The following is a 26,550-nucleotide window of genomic DNA, read 5'->3' on the forward strand; positions in this document are numbered from 1 at the left end:
TGGTCATTTATGAACATTTGAACATCTTGGCCATGTTCTGTTATAATCTCCACCCGGCACAGCCAGAAGTGGACTGGCCATCCCACATAGCCTGGTTCCTCTCTAGGTTTCTTCCTAGGTTTTGGCCTTTCTAGGGAATTTTTCCTAGCCACCGTGCTTCTACACCTGCATTGCTTGCTGTTTGGGGTTTTAGGCTGGGTTTCTGTACAGCACTTTGAGATATCAGCTGATGTACGAAGGGCTATATAAATACATTTGATTTGATTTGATTTAAAGATATTTGAAAGAGGCTTTGATTGTACAGAGAACATGAAACATGGTAGACTGTCCGTTCATTCACATATAAAACTGTCACCTGTAACATGTTATGAAAGTGTGCTGACTGGTAGAGAACCTTTGCATCCAGCTGTTCTATGTGCAGTGGTAGCCTGAATCAGCAACCTAGAACTCAGTTATGTCATGATAGTTCTGCAGTGGTTTTATAGGTTCCGACCACCTTGCTCCTTCACTTGTTTCTCTGTGGCCAGATACCACTTCTTCACCTTGGTGTTTTCCATCACGTCGTAAAAGGCCTCCAGGTCCTCCATGGATCGGAGGACTCCATACACCGCCTTCAGAAAGAAATAGTCATTATTTACACTGCTGATAACCTATCAAATAATTAAGTCAAGAGTTGGGTGTCTTGAAAAACTCTTAAAATAAAATGTATTTTTATTACTAAATTGAGGTCCCTTGTCAACAAGTGTATTCAATTTAACATGTCAATCAATGTAAATTGTACCCAACTGAAATGGAATTTCCTTTCAAAATGTCACAACAACCCAACAAATCTTACCAGATCAGCGAGGTTGGGTTTGTCACCACCCATGAATTTCCTCTTCCTCCCAATAGCTGTTATCCACTCATTCACAGCCATGTACAAATCTTCCCTTACATCGTCCTGTAACTTGTACCTATGTGGGGGCAGGAACAGAGGGGAAGACCAGGCACAAACTCACATTGACCAGCATACTGAAGAGAATGAAATTGAAAACATTCCATATAAAATCTAGTAATTTGCAACGATTGACAGCAATCTGAATCTCACCAGATTTTCAGGACCTTGGAGGCCCAGAACATATAGAAGGCCCCTCCGTACTTGGCAAAAGGAACAGAACCAAAGTTGCCCTCACGCACTATGTGGTCATAGGTGGCTAAGGCCTCAGCGGGAGTCCTGTACACATTAGGCTTTATCCGGTTCACTAGCCAGTCATCGGCCCACTGACGCCATCGTACCTCCTCCCTGGAAAAAAAGAACAGAGATTTGCCTAGTCCAAAAACTACCTCTAGCTAGCCCATACCCCCTATGAAGTTACATAGATCTGAAAGAACTGGAATCAATTTGGAGGGTAGCTCCACCCTGTGAAATGTGACATTTTTCAGCTATATTGCTTATACCCATCACTTTACAGTTGTACTCTAGCGCATGTAGAAAATATTGAACAAATCACAACAATCAAATTCTTAGATCAATACAACATAGAGCTAACTTACTTTCTGGCATTTTTAGATGTGTACACCTCAGTGATCTTAATCTCATTCAACATCACCCAGTATTTGTTAGTGTACTCCAGAACTTCATTCCCCCAGGCATTGGTAGACGGGAGTCTCGGAAAGTACTTTACAACCTCTGACATCGTTCTTTCTCTGCAAAGTAAAAGAGAACAGAGGTATAGAAATAAGTGATATTGTAGGGTTGAAATGCAATAGGTCATTCTGCTTTTTATTTAATTACATTATTTACTTACTTGTCAATCATGCACGTCTTCATTGCACTGATAATGACAGATGAGTTGTTCAGTTGCTGTTTGACAAGCAATTAGAGAAAGATGGTTTTATTAAACAAAAGGTCAAAAAATTGAGTACTTGCTTGAAACACTTTTTCTTCAAGTTTGAGATCTACTCTGCTTACCACAATTTCTTTCCCCTCCACCATAAGAATGGGCACCGTTTGGTACTCCGATGACCATTTGATCTCCGTGTGCATGACAGGGTTGACTTCCACAACCTTATATTGAAAACCATAGTAGTCGAGGAATGCCCGCACTTTGCTGCAGTATGGACAGGTCTTGTACTGGTATAAGGTAAACGTTAAGTCGGTGGCAAACGTCAGATCAGAGCCGTGGTTTGTGGGGATGCTATTTTGGAGATTGGGGAGCTGTGGGTAAATATACGATTGCATACAGTGTTTATCCCAATATCATTATTTCTGATCCGTTGCAGCAAAACATGAGACATACTTTCAAAAGTACAGTGCAACTACATCAAGTTTTGTGGACATCCATGGAAAAGCTGTAGACCGTTAGAGAGAGCGACAGATACATTGTAATAAAGAATGCATGAGCCACAATGAATGAGGTTAAACAATGAATTACGTGATATTGAAGAGTTAAAAGTACGAAGCATAAATAGTTGAAATCCTTACATTGGGCAATTCATCCTCTGCAAAATGCTGTTGAAATGAGAATTGTATGGTTTGATACAAGCCGACTCCCCCTCCGAACAAAAAAGCGAACCCAAAGACGCGCCTGTTGGTTGCGCGCAGGGGAAGAATGGAGATGAGTTTGGATCCAAACGTGGTGCCGCCTGTGCTATATGCCCTGGCACTGCACCTCGACGGGACATTAGATAGTGCAACTGCTAGGCTGATTTTGGCTATCGGAACCCGCAAAACATCCCTGCCAGTCCGCCAAAAACTGTTGTAACTTGAGGCTGACATTTTTGGTTTACACAACCTGCTCCCACAATGCATCTGGTCTGACCAAAAACAGCGACAACTTCCGTGTTCGTACACACGTGGTTAGGATGTTATATCACCGGCCACGTTCCATACCGCCTGCAATGTAGTCGTGCTGCGCAACTTATTATGTGTTTCCTGCCATGTTAAACTCTACTTGCGTTTGAAGAAATCTGATACACATCTGATTGGTCCCAGACCTCCACAAATGTAGGTCTAATGTTTGACAGGTACGGCTAAATAAGATTTTACATTCTGCGCAAGGGGACTAGCCTACAATATAGGCAGTTTGGAACGCAACCACCATTATTGCGCTACAAATGTCAGAAGAACATTGTTTCAGATAATGCAACAACTTAAATTTGTCATCTACAAGTAATTAAAATGTTCTGGTCTGGAGTATGACAGCTATTTTTGACATCAAATGAATAACTTTATCAAGAGACATTAGGGCAGCAGGTAGCCTATTGGTTAGAGCGTTGTGCCAGTAACGGAAAGGTTGCGAGATCGAATTCCCGAGCTGACAAGGTAAAAATATGTCGTTCTGCCCCTGAACAAGGCAGTTAACCCACTGCTCCTAGGCCGTCACTGTAAATAATATTTTTTTTCTTAACTGACTTGCCTAGTCAAAAACAACGTTTAAACAAGGTTAATACATCCACACACAGGGCCAGCACAAAAATGTGCATCAACCAAGGGGTACTTTTATATCATTGACATCTCAAACAGCCTGGTTTTCCTCCTCAATTGAATTGCACCCTATGGCCGGGATTCAATCCGATCAGCAGTAAATCTGCGTTAAAGCACGCTGGTCATGTAAAGGTCATTTCAGATTGAGCCAACATATGCAACGTTTACCTTGAATGCAGTCTCCCTGAATGTGGTAACATTACCTTTAAAAGTTTCATAGCCAACCATGCACAATCTGATTTAATCCAGGCCCAGTCTACTATAGACAAAGACAAAGGAGAAACACAATATAACCACTCCAACTTTATTTTGTATTAATCTGAGATGAAAGGAATAAAATGTAGAACTGATGGTGCTATTGAAAGAAAATCAAACTGTGTGAGCATTATGCACATTTTGACCGTAGGTTTCACTTGACACCTCTGTAATATGATATATTGTTATGGGCATGATATAACAGATATGAAGTCATAAAATCTGACTGTAGCTTATGAAAAATAAGTTGACAGTCATGATTAGCTGGGAATTGACTACCTTACCTATAGAGGAGTTTGTGTCAGATGACATGACTGTTAATGAGATATTTAGGCCTATATTTTATAGGCCTAATATTAATATCACTATTATTATGAAGAGGCATCTCTCTTCTGGAGACTTAGAACAGAGATGTCAAATAAGTGTTACCTACATTTCTTCAGATGCTCTACAATTTACAACTGAATAGTGACATTTTTTAAAAACGTATGTAATATGTTAATTTAGTGCTAAAGAGCTGATGCTGCAGCCTAAAATACCTACATAAATCAACCCATCCTCCCTTTGGTGCTATGTAACTCTGCCCATTGATTGAATATTAGAGATTCCAACATCAGTATACTTACTACGAAGTGAGGTTTCTAACAGTATAATATATTTTCATTTTCTATAGGCCTTGCCCATTCTGGCCTCCCATTTGAAAATAAGCTCCCACCATCATTGTGAAAGAACAGTATAAATATAGTTGAACCAGGCATACAAATACAGAATCACATGAAAAAGGCTTTTAAGACAATGTACATGAAAAAGTGAATTCATTAATTTGATATCTAATGGTTCAGAAGGAAAAGTCCATGTCTGAACATGTTGGGCCTTCATGTGAAATGTCAAAATTATAATACCGCTAGACAGGGGCGCAACTTTGGTTTTCAAAGCACAATTTTTTCAAAATCAAAAATCAAAAATGTATCCAGTCGGATAAACACTCTAAAAAGCCTACCCGACCGTTTGGAGGCGTCCGCATGGTCTTAAAGCACACAGTTGCCTCTTTTGGTATCACATTCCAATTACAAAACTGGGGGTGTGAAAGTTGCGTCCCTGCCACTAGTGATCAATCAATGAACAATCAGTCTGGTTTGGAACGTTGTATTTTTTCTAATGACATTTAGATCGACTGACATCAAGTTTTGGACGGGGAAATGAGTGTACAGTTCTGACCAAACCAATGGATATTATCGGTTTTAAGATATATTCAAAAGGGAAGATTGTCAAAGTTGGACGTGTGAGGACAGATACTTGGTGCATGCTGTGTGTTTCCATATCATGGCATTGGTTTCTTGAATGAATGTTGCGTGAACATGCTAGTGTTTGGAGACCAAGTGTACCACTACATCACTTGACTACCTTTGTATCCAAACCATGTGCAAATGTTGGGCCAAATATGTTTTACATGGCAACTAACTCTATTGAAATAAGTAACAGGTTTTCCTAAATGTGTTAAATCAAAATATATGAAATTAGACTTTGTAGTTGAGGACATTGTATCCATATACTCCATACTGTTCAGAAATCAAATTCCAATGCAAATATGACCCATGAGATTAATTACAATTTATACATGACAGACACAAAATCAAATCATGTTTTTTCAAATCCACCTTCAAACGTTCCTTAAAATGTAAGAACATGGGCATATTTTTATAGATTCCAAAAACCCTAACAGTAGTCCTCCCTGGTTTGTTTCTCATTTGGCTTCTTCACAGGTTATATATAGGTAACTGCCAAAATAAAGGAAACACCAACATGTGTCTTAAAGGCCCAGTGCACTCTAAAACATGACTGACCTGTATTATACACATATTTCCACACTATGAGGTTGGAATAATACTGTGAAATTGTGAAAATAATGCCCATTAAGAGCTGTTTGAAAAGAACGCCAGAAATGTCTGCTTATTTTGGTGGGATGGAGTTTTGGCCTTCCATGGTAATATCACCATGCAGTAAATGAGTTAGAGAAATTAGAAATAGTTCAAGAAATGATTTTATATTGAGATAAAAACAGCTGCATTGGAGAAATCCCAAAATCTGGTGTTTTGTTGATTGTGGTGGAAAACGCTGTCTCAGGCGCCGCTCCAGAATCTCCCATAAGTGTTCAATTGGGTTGAGATCTGGTGACCGAGACAGCTTTGGCATATGGCTTACATTGTTTTCATGCCCATCAAACCATCGTGACCACTCGTGTGTGTGGCTGGGGGCATTGTCATCCTGGAAGAGTCCACTCCCATCAGGATATAAATTATTCACCATAGGTTGAAGGTAATCACTCAGAATGGCTGTGTATATATTTTTGCCGTTTACCTTTCCCTCTAAAGGGTTGAGAGGACCTAAGCCATGTCAGGAAAATGCACCCCACACCATAAGAGCCATCAGAACTCTAATTTACTCAAGTGCTTTCTTTATTTTGGCAGTTACCTGTATGTAAAGAATTGGGAACCAAGCCTAGATGTACAGATTAAATCATAGGAGTGTTTATAATCATATAGCATAAAAACAGACAGACCGAAACAAAGATGGGACAGACAACTCCAAATATCTACAACGAAAAACTAAATAAAGTCCTTCACCATGCCACAGGATCTAGGAAGACTTCTGCCGGGGTCATCGTCATGGTTACAGTCCACGGTTACGCTCTCAATCAGTATGGGATGTAGAGGCCTCCACAGACATAGCAACTTCACTGCGCAATAACTGTCCACAGATCAGTGCTGCATGGGATAAAACTAACCACCTTCCACATCTCATGGCGTCATCCATTTAGAATTTCTGTGTCAGAAATCGCTGAGAGGACCAAGGAATCTGAGAAGGATCATGATGGGCATAATGGAGCTCTCTGATGACGCTGTGTTGGAAACTCAGCTTATATAATGGAGGGCCTCTCACTAGACCCAATAGAACAGACTAAGGGGAGAGAAAGACAATAATAACCTCCGTTTTGTTTACAAAGAGGCAAACATCTCCCCAGTGTTTTGAACCTTATTATAAACACATGCACGCACATACGTCCTTTCATACACACTCATACACACGCACTCTAGCATGCTCACATTCAGACAAGGACAAGCACGCACACAAAAAAGCAAAACAAACCAATAAGAGAACACAAATCCATTATACAAATGATGCTTATCATGTGCAACACAAATAAAACACACCAACTCCGTGCACCATATCTCAACCTCCTAATAGTGTCGCATAACAAGGTTCTGTCCAGAAAGGCTGGCCGAGAGGCAAAAAACTGTTGCTCTGCTCTACAGTAAATCGATGCACACAACTGACCCTTGTGGTGAGAAGATAGTAAACAATGGTTCCTATGAAGTTGCCTTTTTGTTTGTATAGCGGTGTTGCTCCCCTGACGTCGACCTCTGCTGATCGTTGTCTACCTCGCCGTTTCCATTGGGTCTTCTTTGAAATTCTCACACTGCTCCATCACTTTCCTGAAACAGAGGAAGGGAGGCGTCAGCATTTATTTAATTCACCCGGTTTGGGCTCCTTTCTAATTCAAGTCAACAGATAAATTAAGGGGAGGGGGATTAGGGCAGTCCTCAATTTATTAACTACATTTCAATTCATTGGACTTTGGGACTGAATAAACTTCTGGTGGCATGTCTTGTGGTGTATCCATGGGTGTCTAAGCTGTGTGCTAGTCGCTTAGACAGCTCTGTGCATTCAACATGTCAATACCTCTCACAAATGCAAGTAGTGCTGAAGTCAATCTCGCCTCTACTTTGAGCCAGGAGAGATTAACATGCATATTATTAATGTTTGCTCTCTGTGTACATCCAAGGGCCAGCCGTGCTGCCCTGTTCTGAGCCAATTTTCCTAAGTCCCTCTGTGGCACCTGACAACAAGGCTGAACAGTAGTCCAGGTGCAACAAAACTAGGGCCCGTAGGACCTGCCTTGTTGATAGTTTTGTTAAGAAGGCAGAGCAGCGCTTCATTAGGTTTTTACCATGGCAGTTTACAATCCAAGGTTACCCCAAGCAGTTTAGTCACCTCAATTTCCACATTATTCATTGCAAGATTTAGTTGATGTTGACGGTTTAGTAAATTATTTGTCCCAAATACAATGCTTTTAGTTTTTGAAATATTTAGGACTAAATTATTCCTTGCCACGCATACTGAAATGAACTACAGCTCTTTGTTAAGTGTTGCAGTCATTTCAGTTGCTGTAGTAGCTGACGTGTATAGTGCAGAGTCATCCGCACACATAGACACATGCGTTTAGTAAAGATTGAAAAAAGGGGCCTAGACAGCTGCCCTGGGGAATTCCTGATTCTACCTGGATTATGTTAGAGGCTTCCATTAAAGAACACCCTCTATGTTCTGTTAGACAAGTAACTCTTTATCCACAATATAGCAGGGAGTGTAAAGTTCTAGCACATACGTTTTTCCACCAGCAGAATACGATCGATACTACGATCGATAATGTCAAAAGCTGCACTTAAGTCTAACAAAACAGCCCCCACAATCTTTTTATCATCAATTTCTCACAGCCAATCATCAGTCATTTGTGTAAGTGCTGTACTTGTTGAATGTCCTTCCCTATAAGCATGCCAAAAGTCTGTCAATTTGTTTACTGTAAAATAGCATTGTATCTGGTCAAACACAATTTCCCCCAAAACGTTACTAAGGGTTGGTAACAGGCTGATTGGTCATCTATTTGAGCCAATAAAGGGGGCTTTACTATTCTTATGTAGCGGAGTGACTTTTTCTTCCCTCCAGGCCTGATAGCACATACTTTCCAGTAGGCTTAAATTGAAGCCATGGCAAATAGTGGCAATATCATCAGCTATTATCCTCAGAAATGTTCAATCCAAGTTATCAGACCCCCTTTCACCTCTTCCACACTCACTTTATGGAATTTAAAATTACAATTCTTGTCTTTCATAATTTGGTTACATATCCTTCGATGTTTGTTGCTGGCATGTCATGCCTAAATTTGCTAATCTTGCCAATGAAAAAAATCAATAAAGTAGTTGGCAATATCAGTTGGTTTTGTAATGAATGAAGCATCTGAATCAATGAATGACGGAGCTGAGTTTGCCTTTTTTCCCCAAAATTGAAGGTGCTCCAAAGCTTTATTTACTATCATTCTTTGTCATCTATCTTTGTTTCATAGAGTTGTTTCTTCTTTTTATTCAGTTTAGTGACATGATTTCTCAATTTGCAGAACGTTTGTCAATCGGTTGTGCAGCCAGACTTCTTTGCCATTCCCTTTGCCTCATCCCTCTCAACCATACATTTAAAAAAAATCTACACCAATCCAAGGGATTTGAACCGTTTTAACAGTCATATTCTTAATGGGTGCGTGCTTATTAGTAACTGGGATAAGCAATTTCATAAATGTGTCAAGTGCAACGTCTGTTTGCTCCTCATTAAACACCACAGACCAACAAATATTATTTCCATCAACAACATAGGAATCACTACAAAAATGATTGTATGACCTCTTATACACTATATTAGGCCCAGCCTTTGGAACTTCCTAGATATGGCCACTATATTGTGATCATTACATCCGATGGATCTGGATACTGCTTTCAAGCACATTTCTGCATCATTAGTAAAGAAGTGATCAATACATGATGATTTCATTCCTATGCTGTTTGTAACTACCCTGGTAGGTTGACTGACCAGGTTGCAGGCACTGGTTACAGTTTGAAGCTTTTTCTTGAGTGTGCAGCTTGATGAAAGCCAGTCAATGTCTAAATCACATACCGCTCTGTTGACATCACATACATTCTCAAGCATTTAACACATATTATCCAGATACTGACTGTTAGCACTTGGTGGTCTATAGCAGCTTCCCACAAGAATGGGCTTTAGGTGAGGCAGATGAACCTGTAATCATATTACTTCAAGAGTATTTAACATGAGATCCTCTATAATCTTTACAGGAATGTGGTTCTGAATATAAAACAGCAACACCTCCACCACTGGCATTTCTGTATTTTCTATAAATGTTATAACCTTGTATTGCTACCACTGTATTAAGGGTATTGTCTAAGTGAGTTTCAGAGATAGTCAGAATATGAATGTCATCTGTTACTAGCAAAGTTATTAATTTCATGAACCTTGTTCCTTAAGCTGCATAAGTTAACGTGGGCTATTTTGAGCACTTTTCTGGGATGATTGCTTATTTTCATTGCTTTACTGATCAGTTCAAAGGTTGGGTGGGTTAATAGGTGAGGTCATACCGCGCCATGTCCTTGGTCTCTTCGTGTGATGTCTGGAGCTCCAGCACCTTCTCCAAGAGAACGATCCCCCCTTCCTTGACCAGCAGAGGGCAGTACTTACTCGCTGAGGGATGAGAGGAAGAAAATAAGTGAGAATCATTTTTTACTAGAAAGCAGAGAGCTTTCCCTGATGAGCGACAAAGTGTGGGTAGTGGGCAGTATTCCCTTGAAAAACAATTACTCCAAAAGTGAATCCACAATTATGCTATAAATAATGCAACAATAAACATAAAATAAGTAACTGACCTCGGAGGTCTCGCAAATTGATACAATGTGGCAAAGACTAATCCCAACGATGACACCAATAAGCGAGTTTACCTGGCAACTTGCTGGTGTCTAAAGCGGGGTTTGTCTTTGTATTGATACTCACGGTAGACTGACACCAGGTTGAAGAGTGCCCACGTGGCCCAATGCTGACTGACTGGGGCGATGCTCTGGGGCAGCAGGCGCAGGATAGGCTCAAAGGATCTGAAAAGAAAAGGGGAGGGAGTGTCAATTCAGAAAATATGAGTTAATTCAAGTGTTCATTCAGAAAACGTATACATGAAAAGTGAAATGCATTTGCATGTCTAAAAGGTTGCTTTACAAGTTCAGCTATAGTTAAATCTTTCCCTGACAATCTACTTAAATCATTTTCTGATGATATATCCAATTGTAGTTGGGATCATTTGTAACTGTCTCCAGAGACTCATCTCCATTGAGTTCTCTGTTTACCTGTAGTTGATATTCCGGCGGGAGGTGACATCCCAGCTCTGGATAGCAGCCATCATCTTGTCCATGACCGTGTCCCTCAGCGGCTCCTCCATTCCCCATGCCTCTGGCCCATCAAACACGATGTGGGACAGCACCCCACACGCGTTATAGGACACCTCGATCCCATCCGCCTTGCTGTCGAGCAGGTCACTGTCACCACAGAACAGTCAGGAAAGCAGAATCCAGCTTTATTTATCCAGGTTAGCCTCAATGAAATAAAATCTCTATCGCAAGACAGATCTGGGACCGTATGTATCAAGCATCTCAGAGTAAGAGTGCTGATCTAGGATCAGTTCCCCATTTAATCGTATTCACTGTGATCCAAAAGGCAAAATAGATCCTAAATCAGCACTCCTACTCTGAGACGCTTGATACAAAAGGCCCCTGGGTCCAAGATGGCAGCAGGATCAGTCAATACTGCATTTAACCATTCAATACAGACAATGGACATTCTCTTGCCTGAAGACAGAGATGAACTGTGGGGTGAGGAGTTGTGGCCGCAGAGCCCTCACTTCTGCCACATTACCCAGCAGCCCCAGCATGTTACGGTGGAGCTCCTGCTTGTCTGGAAACTCCTGAGAGGCAGTGGAGGACAAAAAAGTGATACACAAGCAAGGCACTGCATGATGGGAGAAGGAATTGTATTTATTTAATTTCAGATGGAGTACATTGATTGTATGTTTTAACAAATCACTTGGTGGTTATGAAAAGGTGAGATGCCCTAGCTAACCTTCAGGCAGTCCAGGAAGAGGCTCATGCCCCTACAGTTGAGGAACATCTGACAGTTGTCTGGAGTCTCGTCAGTGATGTTCCACAGTGCGCTCCAGGAGAACTCCATTACCTGGTCACACTGTAGAAAGAGAAACAAAATTAAGTTGGCATATGTTTTTATCCAAAGTGATCTCTAGGTAGACTCATCAGTCAGCCAGGCAATGCCATTCCAGACAGTACACTTGAATTGGCTTAACACATGCAATGTTTTCTTAAGGGTTGCATGTCAAAATACTATTAGGTCTGGAATGAGCTAAGAGCTATGACTCATGACAATATGATTGTGATATGGCTAAATCTAGTTTTCAGGTTCTGCGAGGTCATTTCAGACGAGATGTAGGAAGGAGTCTGCACTTGTGGAATGGTAGGGGTGTTAAAGAAAGAAACAAAACATGACTCACCATCCTGTCCTGTAGCTTTTTCTGTATTAGATTCAACATTGTCTGAAGAAAAAAAAGAAATAACCCAAGAGATGACTTCACAAAACACATCAATGACCTGTGTGTGTGTGTGTGTGTGTGTGTGTGTGTGTGTGTGTGTGTGTGTGTGTGTGTGAATGCGCCAGGGTTTCCGTTAGCCGGTAATAGCCAGCTTTTGGCAGATACATTTTTTTTTTTAATAAATAAAATTGCCACTGGCCAATTGTCCGGGAGAAGAAAAAATCCCATTGCGAAATGCTGCTTTTTGGCCTCTTCAATGATGGAAATACCAGTCAATGTAGTGGAATTAGATTGCCGTATGTGTGCAGTATACTCATTATGCATCCTATTTATCACACGGATACAGAGCCTTTGAGCAGAAAATCTGTCAGACAGCGCGAGAGCTGCTGCTACAGCATCTCAAACAGCAAACATAGGCAACGGAAAGTAGGCGTCATCTGCGCCTCACACACACCACTTTGCAATGAGCCAAAGGCACAAGCCTAGTCATATTAGCAACCCATGCTAGTGGTTGCATATTAGATCTCTTCTCTTTCTAAATTTCAAACTGACATTTTCATCTTTGTCACATGAACCCGTGTTTCACCGCTAATTGCATCATGGAACAAACATTTGCGCGTAGCCTACGGCCTTATGCACATTGCTGCGTTTAGAATGTGAAGAATTAATAGTTAATCAACATTTTAAGCTAAACATTCTGATCTGGTGCATCAGACTTTTATGTAGCCTAGGCCTACTGGTTGTATGAATTTGGGCTGTATCTTCCCACAACGGTCCCAGACTTTGTTTGGAATTGGCTTTCTCTTTCTCTGTAAACTAGCCAATAGAATAGGTCAACTTTTCTGCTATAGGGGATAGCAGAATGACATAGGCTATTGATTTTTCTGTTCGTTACTCATCTTGTCGGCTGTGGAAAAGTACACGTGGACAGTTAATCTAACATACTCAAAGTGCATATCAGAATTCGGTAAGAAGGACCGCACATCGATGTATCCTCAACTTGCATGTTCTGTAAATATGAATTACCATAATATAAATGTGATTTCTGTCATTCTGAGCACTGTGGGTGGCCGACCTAATCAGGTTACACACCCAATGCATATGGGTCCGGTAAATTAAAATGCTGCCGGTCAATGTCCGGCGCCACATTTTCTTTACAGAAACCCTGGAATGTGTGTAAGTGACAAGTGTACCAATTTGTGTATAAGGTCATGGCTATCAATGTGAGTCTTCCCCATCTTGACAAAGCCCATCTTGTGTGCAATGTACAAGTGTGTGTTCGTTCCATTGTTTACATATATCAACCAAAATAGCAGTCTCTCCTACCTTGACGAAGCCCATCTTGCCCACAGCTTCCTTGTGATGGTTGTCCACTTGGCAGACCAGGGCATTGCAGAGGTGCACAGCGATGCGCTGGATGGACTCGTCCTGCCGGGCCGGCTCCAGGATCTTCAGCAGCAGCAGGTTGACCCGGCCGTACTGGAACTCCAGCTCCTCGGGGATGCTGAAGTTACAAAGTGTCAGGCAGCAGTTCCTCTGAACCTGGGGGGAGAAAGGGGGAGGTGAGAGACGAGGGGGGAGAGGAAATGTGAGTGAGGAATATGGTTTAAACAAGGGAAGAGGAAAGGGGGAATGTGAGTGAGGAATATGGTTTAAACTAGGGGTGTGCCGATCTGGCCATAATTGTATTCGAAAATGGACAGTTGATAGATCAGATGATACACTTGATCTGAAAAAAGCTTTTAAAATGCCTAAAGAGAGATGAGTAATGTTTTAAATGCCAAAATAGAAGTTACAAATGTAGCTTACAGTCTCCCTTCACTTATATAGATCAAGAAAGCTGCAGATCAGGAGCAGCAGATGTGTGCGTGTGTTCTCAACTTGCAGCGGCGAGACGAGTTCTGTCACCAAGAACGAGCATCATATTTTTTTCCTAAAGTCACTATACTTGTAAGACATTATACACATTGATAGCTTGCTAGCAAAGGTCCTCGCCATTTGATTTAGTAGCAGACTAGCAGCAGGCAATACTCACCTAAATGTTGCGGATACAATAAAAAAAAATTCTCCCCAATTTTGTGGTATCCAATTGTTAGTTGCAGTCTTGTCCCATTGCTGCAACTACCGTACGGGACTCGGGAGAGGCGAAGGTCAAGAGCCGTGCGTCCTCTGAAACACAACCCAGCCAAGTCGCACTGCTTCTTGACACCATGCCCGACACCATAACCCGGAAGCCAGCCACACTAATGTGTCAGCGGAAACACTGTACACCTGGCGATCGTGTCAGTGTGCACTGCGCCCGGCCCGATAGAGATGGCAGCTTGGCCATCCTTAGGAAACTGTGCAGTATTTCATTTTTTTATGTATTATTTCTTACATTGTTAGCCCATTGTAAACCTTAAATGTTATTACATACAGCCGGGAAGAACTATTGGATATCAGAGAGATGTCAACTTACCAGCACAACCAGCACTACGACCAGGAATACGACTTTCCCAAACCGGATCCTTTGTCTGTACCTCCCAGGGCATTTGAACTGATTCCAGAAGCCGACCCAAAACAACACCGTTGGAGGTCTTCTAGTGAGGCTTCGGATGCAAGCACACCACCCACTGCTTCCGAGTATATTACTCACTAATGCCCAGTCCCTAGTTAACAAAGTTGACGAAATTAGGGCATGAGTTGCTTTCCAAAGAGTAACATACTCAGTTTCACGGAACATGGCTAGCTGGGGACATGCTGTCAGCAAAACAAAATAGATGATTGTGGACTTCAGGAAACAGCAGAGGGAGCACCCCTTTAAACCACTCCACAAATGTATTGTTAACCAAATGTAGTTTTGGCAAGTCAGGACATCTACTTTGTGCCTGACATCTACTTTGTGCCTGACAAGTCATTTTTCCAAAAATTGTTTACAGACAGATTTTTTTCACTTATAATTCACTAATTCATTGACATCATGGGAAATTCAGAAGAAATCAGCCAAGACCTCATAAAAAAATATTGTAGACCTCCACAAGTCTGGTTCATCCTTGGGAGCAAACAATAGTTTGTAGAGAGTATAAACACCATGGGACCACGCAGCCGTCATACCGCTCAGGAAGGAGACACATTCTGTCTCCTCGAGATGAACGTACTTTGGTGTGAAAAGTGCAAATCAATCCCAGAACAGCAGCAAAGGACCCTGTGAAGATGCTGGAGGAAACAGATACAAAAGTATCTATATCCACAGTAAAACGAGTCCTATATTGAGATAACCTGAAAGGCCGCTCAGCAAGGAAGAAGCCACTGCTCCAAAACCACCATAAACAAACTAGACTACGAGTTGCAAGTGCACATGGGGACAAAGATCATACTTTTTGGAGAAACGTTCTCTGGTCTGATGAAACAAAAATAGAATTGTTTGGCCATAATGACCATCGTTATGTTTGGAGGAAAAAAGGGGGGGGCTTGCAAGCCGAAGAACACCATCCCAACCGTGAAACACAGAGGTGGCAGTATCATGTTGTGGGGGTGCTTTGCTGCAGGAGGGAACGGTGGACTTCACAAAATAGATGGCATCATGAGGTAGGAAAACTATGTGGATATATTGAAGCAACATCTCAAGGCATCAGTCAGGAAATTAAAGCTTGGTCGCAAATGGGTCTTCCAAATGGACAATGACCCCAAGCATACTTCCAAAGTTGTGGCAAAATGGCTTAAGGACAACAAAGTCAAGGTATTGGAGTGACCATCACAAACCCTGACCTCAATCCTATAGAAAAATTGTGGGCAGAACTGAAAAAGCGTGTGCGAGCAAGGAGGCCTACAAACCTGACTCAGTTACACCAGCTCTGTCAGGAGGAATGGGACAAGATTCACCCAACTTATTGTGGGAAGCTTGGGGAAGGCTACCCGAAACGTTGGACCCAAGTTAAACAATTTAAAGGCAATGCAACCAAATACTAATTAAGTGTATGTAAACTTCTGACCCACTGGGAATGCGATGAAAGAAATAAAAGCTGAAATAAATCATTCTCTCTACTATTATTTTGACATTTCACATTCTTAAAATAAAGTGGTGATCCTAACTGACCTAGGACAGGGATTTTTTTACTAGGATTAAATGTCAGGAATTGTACAAAACAGTTTAAATGTATTTGGAGAAGGTATATGTAAACTTCCGACTTCAACTGTATATTTGTAAATAACAGCTAGTACACGATATCTAAGGAAGTCTCAAGGTTTTGCTCGCCTGAGGAAGAGTATCTCATGATAAGCTGTAGATTACACTATCTACCTAAAGAGTTTATCTGTATTTTTTGTAGCTGTCTACATACCACCACAGACTGATGCTGGCACTAAGACCGCACTCAATGAGCTGTATTCCACCATAAGCAAACAGGAAAACACTCACCCAGAAGCGGCACTCCTAGTGGCCAGGAACTTTAATGCAGGGAAACTTAAATCCGTCTTACCAAATTTCTATCAGCATGTTATATGTGCAACCAGAGGGGGAAAAAAACTCCTGACCACCTTTATGCCCCACACAAAGATAAATACAAAGCTCTCCATAGCCTTCCATTTGGCAAATCTGACCATAATGCTATCCTCCTGATTCCTGCTTACAAGCTAAAATTAAAGCAGGAAGCACCAGTGACTCGATCAATAAAAAAGTGGTCAGATGAAGCAGATGTAAGCTACAGGACTGTTTTGTTAACACAGACTGGAATATGTTCTGGGATTCCTCAGATGGTATTGAGGAGTACATCACATCAGTAATTGACGTCATCAATAAGTGCATCGATGACGTCGTCCCCACAGTGACCGTACGTACATACCCCAACCAGAAGCCATGGATTACAGGCAACATCTGCACTGAGCTAAAGGCTAGAGCTGCCGCTTTCAATGAGTGGGACTCTAACCCGGAAGCTTATAAGAAGTCCCACTATGCCCTCAGATGAACCATCAACAGGCAAACCGTCAATACAGGACTAAGATTGAATCGTACTACACCGGCTCTGATGCTCGTCGGATGTTGGAGGGCTTGCAAACCATTACCGACTACAAAGAGAAGCACAGCTGTGAGTGACGAGTCCCAGTGACACGAGTCTACCAGAATAGCTAAAATACTTCTATGCTCGCTTCGAGGCAAATAACACTGAAATATGCATGATCACGGTCTCTGCAGCCGATGTGAGTAAGACCTTTAAACAGGTCAACATTCACAAGGCCAGACGGATTACCACGACATGTACTGTGAGCATGCGCTGACCAACTGGCAAGTGTCTTCACTGACATTTTCAACCTCTCCCTGTCCGAGTCCATAATACCAACATGTTTAAAGCAGACCACCATAGTGCCTGTGCCCAAGAACACCATGGTAACCTGCCTAAATGACTACTGACCCGTAGCACTCATGTCTGTAGCCATGAAGTGCTTTGAAAGGCTGGTCATGGCTCACATCAACACCATTATCCCAGAAACCCTAGACCCACTCCGATTTGCATACCACTAACAGATCCACAGATGATGCAATCTCTATTGCACTCCACACTGCCCTTTCCCATCTGGACAAAAATGTATATCTATGTGAAAATGCTATTCATTGACTACAGCTCAGCGTTCCAAAACCATAGAGTTCTCAAAGCTCATCAATAAGCTAAGGACCCTAGGACTAAACACATCCCTCTGCAACTGGATCCTGGACCTCCTGACGGGCCACCCCCAGGTGGTAAGGGTAGGCAACAACACATCCGCCACGCTGATCCTCAACACGGAGGCCCATCAGGGGTGTGTGCTCAGTCCCCTCCTGTACTTCCTGTTCACTCATGACTGCATGGCCAGGCATGACTCCAACACCATCATTACATTTTTTTTTTCCTGTGGACTACAGGAAAAAGACAGAGCACGCCCCCATTCTCATCGACGGGGCGGTAGTGGAGCAGGTTGAGAGCTTCAAGTTCCTTGGAATCCACATCACCAACAAACTATCATGGTCCAAGCACACCAAGACAGTCGTTTATGAGGGCACGACAAAACCTATTCCCTCTCAGGAGACTGGAAAGATTTCAGTCCTCAGATCCTCAAAAGGTTCTCCAGCTGCACCATCGAGAGCATCCTGGCTGGTTGCATCACTGCCTGCTATGGCAACTGCTCAGCCTCTAACCGCAAGGCAATACAGAGGGTAGTGCGTACGACCAAGTACATCACTGGGGCCAAGCTTCCTGCCATCCAGGACATCTATACCAGGCGGTGTCAGAGGAAGACTCTAAAAATGGTCAAAGACTCCAGCCACCCTAGTCATAGACTATTCTCTCTGCAACCGCATGGCAAGCGGTACCGAAGCGCCAAGTCTAGGTCCAACAGGCTTCTAAACAGCTTCTACCCCCAAGTCATAAGACTGAACATCAAATCAAATGGCTACCCAGACTATTTGCATTGTCCCCCCCCCCTTTTACACCGCTGCTACTCTCTGTTGTTATCATCTATGCATAGTCACTTTAATAACTATACCTACATATTACCTCGACTAACCAGTGCCCCCGCACATCGACTCTGTACCGGTACTGCTGCTCTTTAATTACTTGCTACTTTTATTTATATATATAAAAAAAAATATTTAGCTGCATTGTTGGTTAGGGTCTCGTAAGTAAGCGTTTCACTGTAAAGGTCTTCCTTCACCTGTTGTATTTGGCGCATGTGACTAATAAAATTTGATTTGGTGGTGCAGTGCCTTATAGACCACTGTGCCACCCGGGAGGCGCATGGCAGCTGAAAATAACTTATTTTCCAATCACAGATAACAAAAAAATACTCTGATCATAACCATATCCAGAAAATTCCCCAAATATTTTTTACAATACTCCTTTTGCCCGAGTACTCGGCACACCCCTATGATTAAACTCCTTCAGACTAATTTAAACCAATCCAGTCCTTTTAAATTTGTGAAGGGAATTAACTTCGCAGTTTCACTCAGGGGAGAGACTTGACTTTACCGTGACCTCCTGATACTGCTCCATGCCGTTGAGCACCACCTGGATGACCTGCCGGCGTAGCCTCATGCTCTGGTCGCTGCGGTACTCAGTGTTGGTCAGGTAGAAGAGGGCCGCGCTGCCCGTCACCTGGACGCTCTTTTCGTACTTATGACACTTCAGTGCAGCAATCACCAGCTGGGGGGGATCACAACAAGACATCCAGGGGATAAACTGATAATGAACCCCTGAGAGGTAACTCGGTCAAATAAATGAAAGTACAGCTAGCTGTTTTTCAAACTTTATTTGTGTCAGAAGTGGGATCATCCTACAGTATTAAAATGAAAGAGACTTAACTAAAGTAACTTTCCACTTTGATGTCAATCACCCTTTCTAAAGCATTCAAGGTTACATTTTCAAACACAAACACACTCATTTAAATCAAAAAGATCCCTAACCTGCAGTGCCCGCAGTAGCTGGCTGCAGTGCTGTATCCTGGCGATGTCAAACAGCTGGTTGATTGCACGGTGGGCCAACTCCGGGCGGAACTCTGTGTAGGCCTCGATGGCATTCAGGACCTGGTCTTCATTCTTGGAGCCTGTGACCTAAACAGGGACACAATAGAAGTGAAGCATTAAGCACCACGACAACAACACATACACACAGACACACACACGAGAGACATGAAAGCTACTGGGAGTGCAGGTTTTTGGTCTAACCCTATAATAACACAAGCCCAAGGCCTTAATTAGTTGATTCATTTGATGTTCGTGAAGAGGCTGGGGCAAAAGCCTGCATGGCCAGTAGCTCTCCAGGGCGGGAGTTGGAAACCCCTGGTCTAACTTCACCTTGTACGCAGGGATGTGCGTCACATTACAAAGAGTGGTGTTATAGAGCCCCAGAAACTGCAGAGGTCTCTTCAGCTCCTGGAAAGGGTAGATGCTGCTCTTGCAGGGCTCAATGCTGAAAGAAAGACAGAGAGAGAAAGAGAACACATGAGTCTGTCATATTTACATAACATGGGATACGTACACATATTTTTAGAAAGAGAGATTACATCAACCAATCCTACTATTTACATTGTTTAGCAAGCAAGTCAGAACGTATATCATACACAAAGTCTTCATAAGGACTTCATAGATGTTTTACGAATTATGTCACACAAGTGGCTCACCTTGGACGTCCCATGGCCTCCTCGAGGTGTGGGACTGTGCAGTTGTCCAACATGATGTGGCCTGAGATGTCCAATGACACCAGATTGACCAGGCCCTGCACGATGGCCGTCAGGATCTTACGGGTCATTTTGAACTTGGAGGTGCGCTCTCGGGAGATATCCAGGTGCCTGGGGAACACAAAGAGAGAAGGGTACAGACCATTTTACAAGCCTACTGCACAAAGAGTGATGTTTATTTAATTTAGAGAATTCAAGTTGACAAGTTGAGTTATTAACTGATCAACAGTTCTTGATCAATTATTGCACAAAACGGTACATTTGTAATTATCACCTAGGCATGTGTGTGTAATTGGACTGAAAACAATTACACACACAGTATCGGGCAGCATATCTTTAACTCTCAAGTTCCTAAATCAAGCAAATTCTGATGGTTATTCCAGAAACAAGGGCCTCGAAAGAGAAACCAGTTTACTTTACCCAGTTACTGTACCAAGATTAAACCCTGCCCCTCACAGCTCACCTGAGGTGTCCCAGCTCCACCACTGTGTTGACCAGCTCTTCTGACAGGTCCACGTTGTAGAGCACCAGCGAGGCCAGCCTCTCCTTCCACTGGGCCAGGAAGGCAGCCCTGGGCAGCTGCACCCCGGACAGGTCCAGAGAGGTGAGGGCTGGCAGGGGCTTGAGCAGGGCCTCGGGGTCCACCTCCTCAGGCAGACCCCCCAGGTTGAGCAGCCGCAGCCGGTTGAAGCCCTGGAAGCTGAAGTCTGTGTCCAGCGCCTGTCTGGAGGCAGGCCACTGCTGCTCCTCTTCTTCCTCCTCCTCGCCGTCCTCATTGTACGCCAGCGGGGCGCCACCCTTGCGGTAGAAGATGTGGCTGCAGCCGAACAGGCTGAGGGAGACTAGGGTCTGGCGGAAGCTGGCCAGAGTCTTTAGGCTGCGTGCTGATAGGCTGTTGCAGTAGGTGAGGTGAAGCTCTATCAAGTCCTGGGTGAATTGTCGGTTCAAATCAAACATGTTGAATGTCAGTTTCATTGTTTAGCCTATGTGGTACTGACCTTGTATTTAGCGGATATTCTTGTGCGTTTTTTTTTTATTATCTGACCTAGTATTGAGTCTGTGCTCTTAAGTGATGCTATTCTGGACTTTATTTCTTATTTCTTTGATACTGAACATCGCTGAGGAAGAGATTGCTAAATCAGCATTTCACTGCACTGTTTACACCTGCTGTATGCTGTGCACGTGACAAATAAACTCCCCGAATTGGTCATGCAGAAAGGCAAGTGATCCGTTTGGTAACACTTTACCTAAAGGTATAATACTTTAACATATAATAACAGTATATGCCACTTATTGTAAGCATTTATGTGCCTTTATAATGCCATATAATTCAGCAATAAGGCCCAATGGGGTGTGGTATATGGCCAATATACCACAGCCAAGAGCTGTTCTTACATATGACACCACGAGAAGTGATAGGACACAGGCCTTAGCAATGGTATATTGGCCATATATTACAAACACCGGAGGTGCATTATTGCTATTATAAACTGGTTACCAACGTAATTAGACCAGTAAAAATAAATGTTTTCTAATACAGATGATATATGGTCTGATATACCATGGCTTTCAGCCAATCAGCATTCAGGGCTCGAACCACCCAGTTTATAATAAGGCTTATAATATTATCTATGTAGCAACATTAACTGACTCAAAATGGCTGTTTAGTCAGGATCATTCATATGAGATGATAAGGCAGGTTAATACATGCTCTTGACAAGTCTTAAAATACATTATAACTACATCATAATTCATTATACCATTGGACTTGTGTGTATTCAGGAAAATACATTTGTATGGATTGTGCCTTCAATTGTTGAAGGCTCCAGTCATTTGACAGAAAAGTGTTCCAGACATTAAAAGGATACAGGCTGGTTTACGGGAGCTGTAGACACAGCCGTAAAATGAAAGCCTGTTTATGGGAGAGTATTAAAGGAGGAATGTAAGAGCCCTCTATCTCCTCCCCCAGGGCCAGTGTGCAGGACTAGATGGAACACATCCACACAGACACACTGAACAGCTTCAATACTGGTGAAGGGCCAATTGACCTTTTATAAGTACCTGTGAGTATGTGTGTGTGCAAGTGAGACACACACACAGCATTTAGCCTAGGCAGTGTGTGTGTGCCTGCCTTCTAAAAATGTTTTAAGTGAATAGCCCATATATGGCTTGAATACATGGCCATAACCCCTACTACTATATCCCCCTCCAAGATCTGAAAGCCTCGGTTTGGTTTCATAATAATAATAATTATTGGCGGAAATACTACTATGTCTATACAGAAGACTGGGGGCAGTTTGAAATACTACTATGTCTATACAGAAGAATGGGGCAGTTTGAAATACTACTATGCCTATACAGAAGACTGGGGGCAGTTTGAAATACTACTATGTCTATACAGAAGAATGGAGCAGTTTGAAATACTACTATGCCTATACAGAAGACTGGGGGCAGTTTGAAATACTACTATGCCTATACAGAAGAATGGGGGCAGTTTGAAATACTACTATGCCTATACAGAAGAATGGGGGCAGTTTGAAATACTACTATGCCTATACAGAAGAATGGGGGCAGTTTGAAAATGTACTAATTTACAGTGCCTTCTGAAAGTATTCAGACCCCTTGACCTTTTCCACAGTTAAGTTACATCCTTTTTCTAAAATGGATTAAATAAATACAAATTCGCTCAGCAACCTACACACAATACCCCATAATGACAAAGCAAAAATAGGTTCAGAAATGTTGCCTAATTTATCAAAATATTATTAAAAACAGAAGTACCTTATTTACATAACTATTCAGACCCCCAGATTCTCTGGTCTGATGAAACCAAGATTGAACTCATTGGACTGAATACCAAGCGTCACGTCTAGAGAAACTTGGCACCATCCCTATGGTGAAGCAGGGCAGCATCATGCTGTGGGGATGTTTTTCAGCAGCAGGGACTGGGAAACTAGTCAGGATTGAGAGAAAGTTGAACAGAGCAAAGTACAGAGAGATCCTTGATGAAAACCTGATCCAGAGCGCTCAGGACTTCAAACTGGGGCAAATGTTCACCTCCAACAGGACAATGACCCTAAGCACACAACCAAGACACTGCAGGAGTGGCTTCGGGACAAGTCTCTAAATGTCCTTGAGTGGCCCAGCCAGAGCCCGGACTTGACCCCGACCAAAAATCTCTGGAGAGACCTGAAAAGAGCTGTGCAGCGACACTCCCCATCCAACCAGACAGAGCTTGAGAGGATCTGCAGAGAAGAATGGGAGAAACTCCCCAAATACAGGTGTGCCAGGCTTGTACCATCATACCCACCTGCCAAAGGTGCTTCAAGTACTGAGTAAAGGGGTCTGAATACTTATGTAAAATTTGATATTTCCATTTTTTATATTTAATGACTTAGCAAAAATGTCAACTGTTTTTGCGTTGTATTGTGTGTAGATTGATGAAGAAAAAACTATTTATTACATTTTAGAATAAGGCTTTAACGTAACAAAATGTGGAAAAAGTCAAGCAGTCTGAATACTTTTCTAAGGCACTGATTGGAGCTAAGTTATGTGATGCATTCCTCTGGTGGGGTATACGAGGCAGACACCTGTGGTATCAATGATGAATTCTGGCCATACAGTAGCATGTGAAGTGACACGAACAAGCATGAGGCGGTTTGTGACCCAAGATCTTTCTCTTGCCCATCCCCTCATAGTTGTGTTACTATCAACTTCTGCAGTGGAAACTCACTAGTCCATTAGTCTATGTTAACACCTATTGCTGAACTACCCAATAAAGGGCAATAAAAGGCCACTCTAAAATGTGCAGCTTTGTCACACAACGGCACAGATGTCTCATTTTGCTGGAGAGTGCAATTCACATGCTGACTGCAGGAATGTCCACCAGAATTTAATGTTCACTTCTCTACCATAAGCTGCCTTCAACGTAGTTGCAAAATGCATCCTACAGGTATGATTTCTGTATTTTGAAAGTTATATACCTTAAACTTAATTTCTGACAAATACAACATTTTGGGACTATGTCAACAATGGACTAATGAAACAAATACTAAAAAATAGTTTTCCTTTATTTATACTTTTTTGTGTCAGTGCATCTGGATGTGGTATTGGTCCTGATTTGAAATTAGGTATTGTCCTGAATAGAGAGGAGGTATCATCATGGCTTATATCTATAGAGGTTAGCTTGGGCCTAAGGTGCTTGGAGAAACCATTCCAACGCCTTCCATGTTGTTTGTGGGACTTTATGTCCTCCAGAAGAAAAAACTGCCGGCCCACCTATTTCTTGCAGGAAAAACACAAGCAAGAAGGCAGCAGGGGCACTCATGAGCCTTCAAGTGATGGTGAAAACATTAATAAATCCCATCAGTGCCCCAGCTGCCTTTTCTGCCTGTGTTTTTGCTGTATGGCATTTTAGGGTACTCAGTCTACCTGTAACTTGGTCTCGGATCTGTTTGTACTGTATAGCCAACTTATATGGTCCATGTGGGCTATACCATAGATATTGTATTAAATTACTAGAGGGGCTATGTCATAAACCCTCAAAGTTCCAGAAGGTTCAAGTCCATTTTAGTATTCTAATTCCTAATTCTATGGGCTATACAGCACAAAGAGATCTGGGATCAGACCATCTCCACTATGTCCCACCTGTTTCCCAATGGCCTCCAGGTCCCTGTCCCACACAAGGTCCTCCCTCAGCTGCACCCTGGTGAGCCTGGTGCTGCGCGGGTCCGAGAACAGCTGGAAGAAGCCGTCCTGCGGCTCAAAGCTACTGTCCGAATGTACGAGCTCCATGTATCTGTGAAGATGGATACATAAAAAAGCGGAGAAATCATTATTTAAGACATAAGATCAAATTGATAATTTGTCAGAACAAACTATGGTTGGTTGGTTTCATTCATTCATGCAAGATCCAAATCCAAAGCTCACAGCTAATAAAGTGATTGATCACAAAATCATCCTTCACACCTCATAAAACAATAGCAACATAATGTGAAACATGAGGTAAACCAACAAGAAAACAATTGTGCGAAAAATTGTGTTTAAACTACCCTGCTAACTTATTTACAAGCCACATGCTTAATTGACCATTAGGATTAGGACCTGTCCCAAATCCCAATTATACATACGTGTTGACCAGCTTGTCACAGATCTCGCTGGGCAGGAAGACATCTGAGCGCAGGCAGAGCTTGTTCCCGTCTCCCAGGTAGCACATGGTCCTCCTCAGGTTCCTCAGGCAGAAGGCCGTGGACAGCGCCATGAGGCTGTCGGGGTTGTCCCCTGCTTTGGCCGCCATGTCGGATGCTGCTTCTCCCTTCCCCTCTGTTTGACAACAGGGCAAATCGGGTGGCCTCAGGAAGTGGGTGCTGGGATGCTCTCAAAGGGTAGGCATCGGGATACACGAGGTGGTCGCAGAAGAGGCAGAGTGCTCAAAACCTCCCTAATTTAGGGTTTAGGCATACAAGAAGCTGCTGGAGACAAAGTTATTATCATGAGTCATTAGTCTACATGACATTGCTTTGATACACATCTACAATTATACTTCATATTTAGGGAAATGGCAATAGTATGTATGTCATAGCCGTTTGTCAGCTACGTGGCCAAACTAACTGTATTTAGGACTATAAATCAAAATGGCAAAACATGTAATGACAGGCTTCACCTCCATGACATGAATTTGATGTCAATCAATTAGCAAAGAATGTTTGCGGAAGCAAGCTTAAATATTTATGTAACTAGTTTAGCGGCATCTGAAACATTAGTTAGCTATTTTATTTAATTGAATTAGTTAGCTAACTTGCTACTAACGTTAAACACAACGACAAATTGATAAAGTACAAATGATTGTCAACTAGCCGCTAACTAACTGTTGTTTTTGAGATAGCTAATTAGCTAGCCACGTTAGGTAGCTAGCTGAGTTATTACGAATTACAGATGCACTTTTTAGTGGTTAACTAGAGGTAGCTAGATCAAAAGTGTAAAGTAGTAATGTATATTTACAGGGGAACTGTATGTATCATAAATGTTAAGTGTAACCTGCAACCATGACAAATAGTTATTGTGCTAACTAACTACTGTAGCTACATCAAATCCATTGCTAGCTAGCTAAGCTAACGCTAGCACGTAGTTACTGTAGCTAGCCTGCTGGCGAATATATGTTTGGTGATCTAGCTAGCTATATACACGATTTGTCAACACTGCTCATTTGCACGGTTTATCGAACACTATCATACCTTAGCTTTGCACACGGATAGTTCATTGGTTGATTGAATTAATTTATATTTTTTGAATCATTTACGTTCTCTTCTGTTTTTCGTGTTGGCCCGTGTCAACAAAACAACCTCCCTTTCCGGTTCATGTGTTGCAATTAATTGCTTCATGGGAA

The 26,550-nt window shown here is 42.3% G+C and overlaps 2 protein-coding genes across 4 annotated transcripts; both read right to left on the reverse strand.

Moving 5' to 3' along the window:
• Positions 1 to 318: 318 nt before the first annotated feature.
• On the reverse strand, positions 319 to 2,800 carry LOC110523249 (prostaglandin E synthase 2). Of its 2 annotated transcripts, none has more exons than XM_021601778.2 (7): positions 2,465 to 2,800; positions 1,952 to 2,113; positions 1,788 to 1,843; positions 1,534 to 1,686; positions 1,088 to 1,282; positions 836 to 953; positions 319 to 611 (listed from the first exon to the last, which is right to left on the reverse strand). In XM_021601778.2, the coding sequence occupies exons 1-7, from the start codon at positions 2,789 to 2,791 to the stop codon at positions 480 to 482; spliced, it is 1,143 nt and encodes a 380-aa protein (XP_021457453.1). In that variant the 5' UTR covers positions 2,792 to 2,800; the 3' UTR covers positions 319 to 479. The 2 variants fall into 2 exon arrangements, with proteins under 2 accessions (XP_021457453.1, XP_021457452.1); XM_021601777.2 differs by having other exon boundaries at positions 1,952 to 2,197.
• A 956-nt stretch (positions 2,801 to 3,756) lies between these two features.
• On the reverse strand, positions 3,757 to 26,544 carry LOC110523251 (protein zer-1 homolog). 2 transcript variants are annotated; one of them, XM_021601779.2, is made up of 16 exons: positions 26,399 to 26,544; positions 25,295 to 25,633; positions 24,813 to 24,963; positions 20,629 to 21,092; positions 20,109 to 20,276; positions 19,783 to 19,897; positions 19,393 to 19,539; positions 18,959 to 19,132; positions 13,308 to 13,523; positions 11,943 to 11,984; positions 11,501 to 11,620; positions 11,230 to 11,345; positions 10,732 to 10,920; positions 10,388 to 10,485; positions 9,979 to 10,081; positions 3,757 to 7,215 (listed from the first exon to the last, which is right to left on the reverse strand). In XM_021601779.2, exons 2-16 carry the CDS (start codon positions 25,459 to 25,461, stop codon positions 7,158 to 7,160), a joined length of 2,328 nt encoding a protein of 775 aa, XP_021457454.1. In that variant the 5' UTR covers positions 25,462 to 25,633; positions 26,399 to 26,544; the 3' UTR covers positions 3,757 to 7,157. The 2 variants fall into 2 exon arrangements, with proteins under 2 accessions (XP_021457454.1, XP_021457455.1); XM_021601780.2 differs by having other exon boundaries at positions 25,295 to 25,636; positions 26,399 to 26,537.
• Between the last annotated feature and the right edge of the window lie 6 nt (positions 26,545 to 26,550).

The sequence above is a fragment of the Oncorhynchus mykiss genome, chromosome 5, assembly GCF_013265735.2.
Source record: "Oncorhynchus mykiss isolate Arlee chromosome 5, USDA_OmykA_1.1, whole genome shotgun sequence".
In the NCBI taxonomy this organism is placed as follows: Eukaryota; Metazoa; Chordata; class Actinopteri; order Salmoniformes; family Salmonidae; genus Oncorhynchus; species Oncorhynchus mykiss.

Bases quoted from the DNA above. Each gene is read 5' to 3' on its own strand.
- LOC110523249 (XM_021601777.2), bottom strand. From the start codon at position 2,791: ATGCATTGTGGGAGCAGGTTGTGTAAACCAAAAATGTCAGCCTCAAGT. The intron at 1,844-1,951 runs GTAAGCAGAGTA...CTTGTCAAACAG, and splicing joins TGGAGGGGAAAGAAATTGTG to CAACTGAACAACTCATCTGT. The intron at 612-835 runs GTAAGATTTGTT...TTCTTTCTGAAG, and splicing joins AACCCAACCTCGCTGATCTG to GCGGTGTATGGAGTCCTCCG.
- LOC110523251 (XM_021601779.2), bottom strand. From the start codon at position 25,461: ATGGCGGCCAAAGCAGGGGACAACCCCGACAGCCTCATGGCGCTGTCC. The intron at 21,093-24,812 runs GTGGGACATAGT...CAATTCACCCAG, and splicing joins TGGAGGCCATTGGGAAACAG to GACTTGATAGAGCTTCACCT. The intron at 19,898-20,108 runs GTGAGCCACTTG...TCTTTCTTTCAG, and splicing joins GAGGCCATGGGACGTCCAAG to CATTGAGCCCTGCAAGAGCA.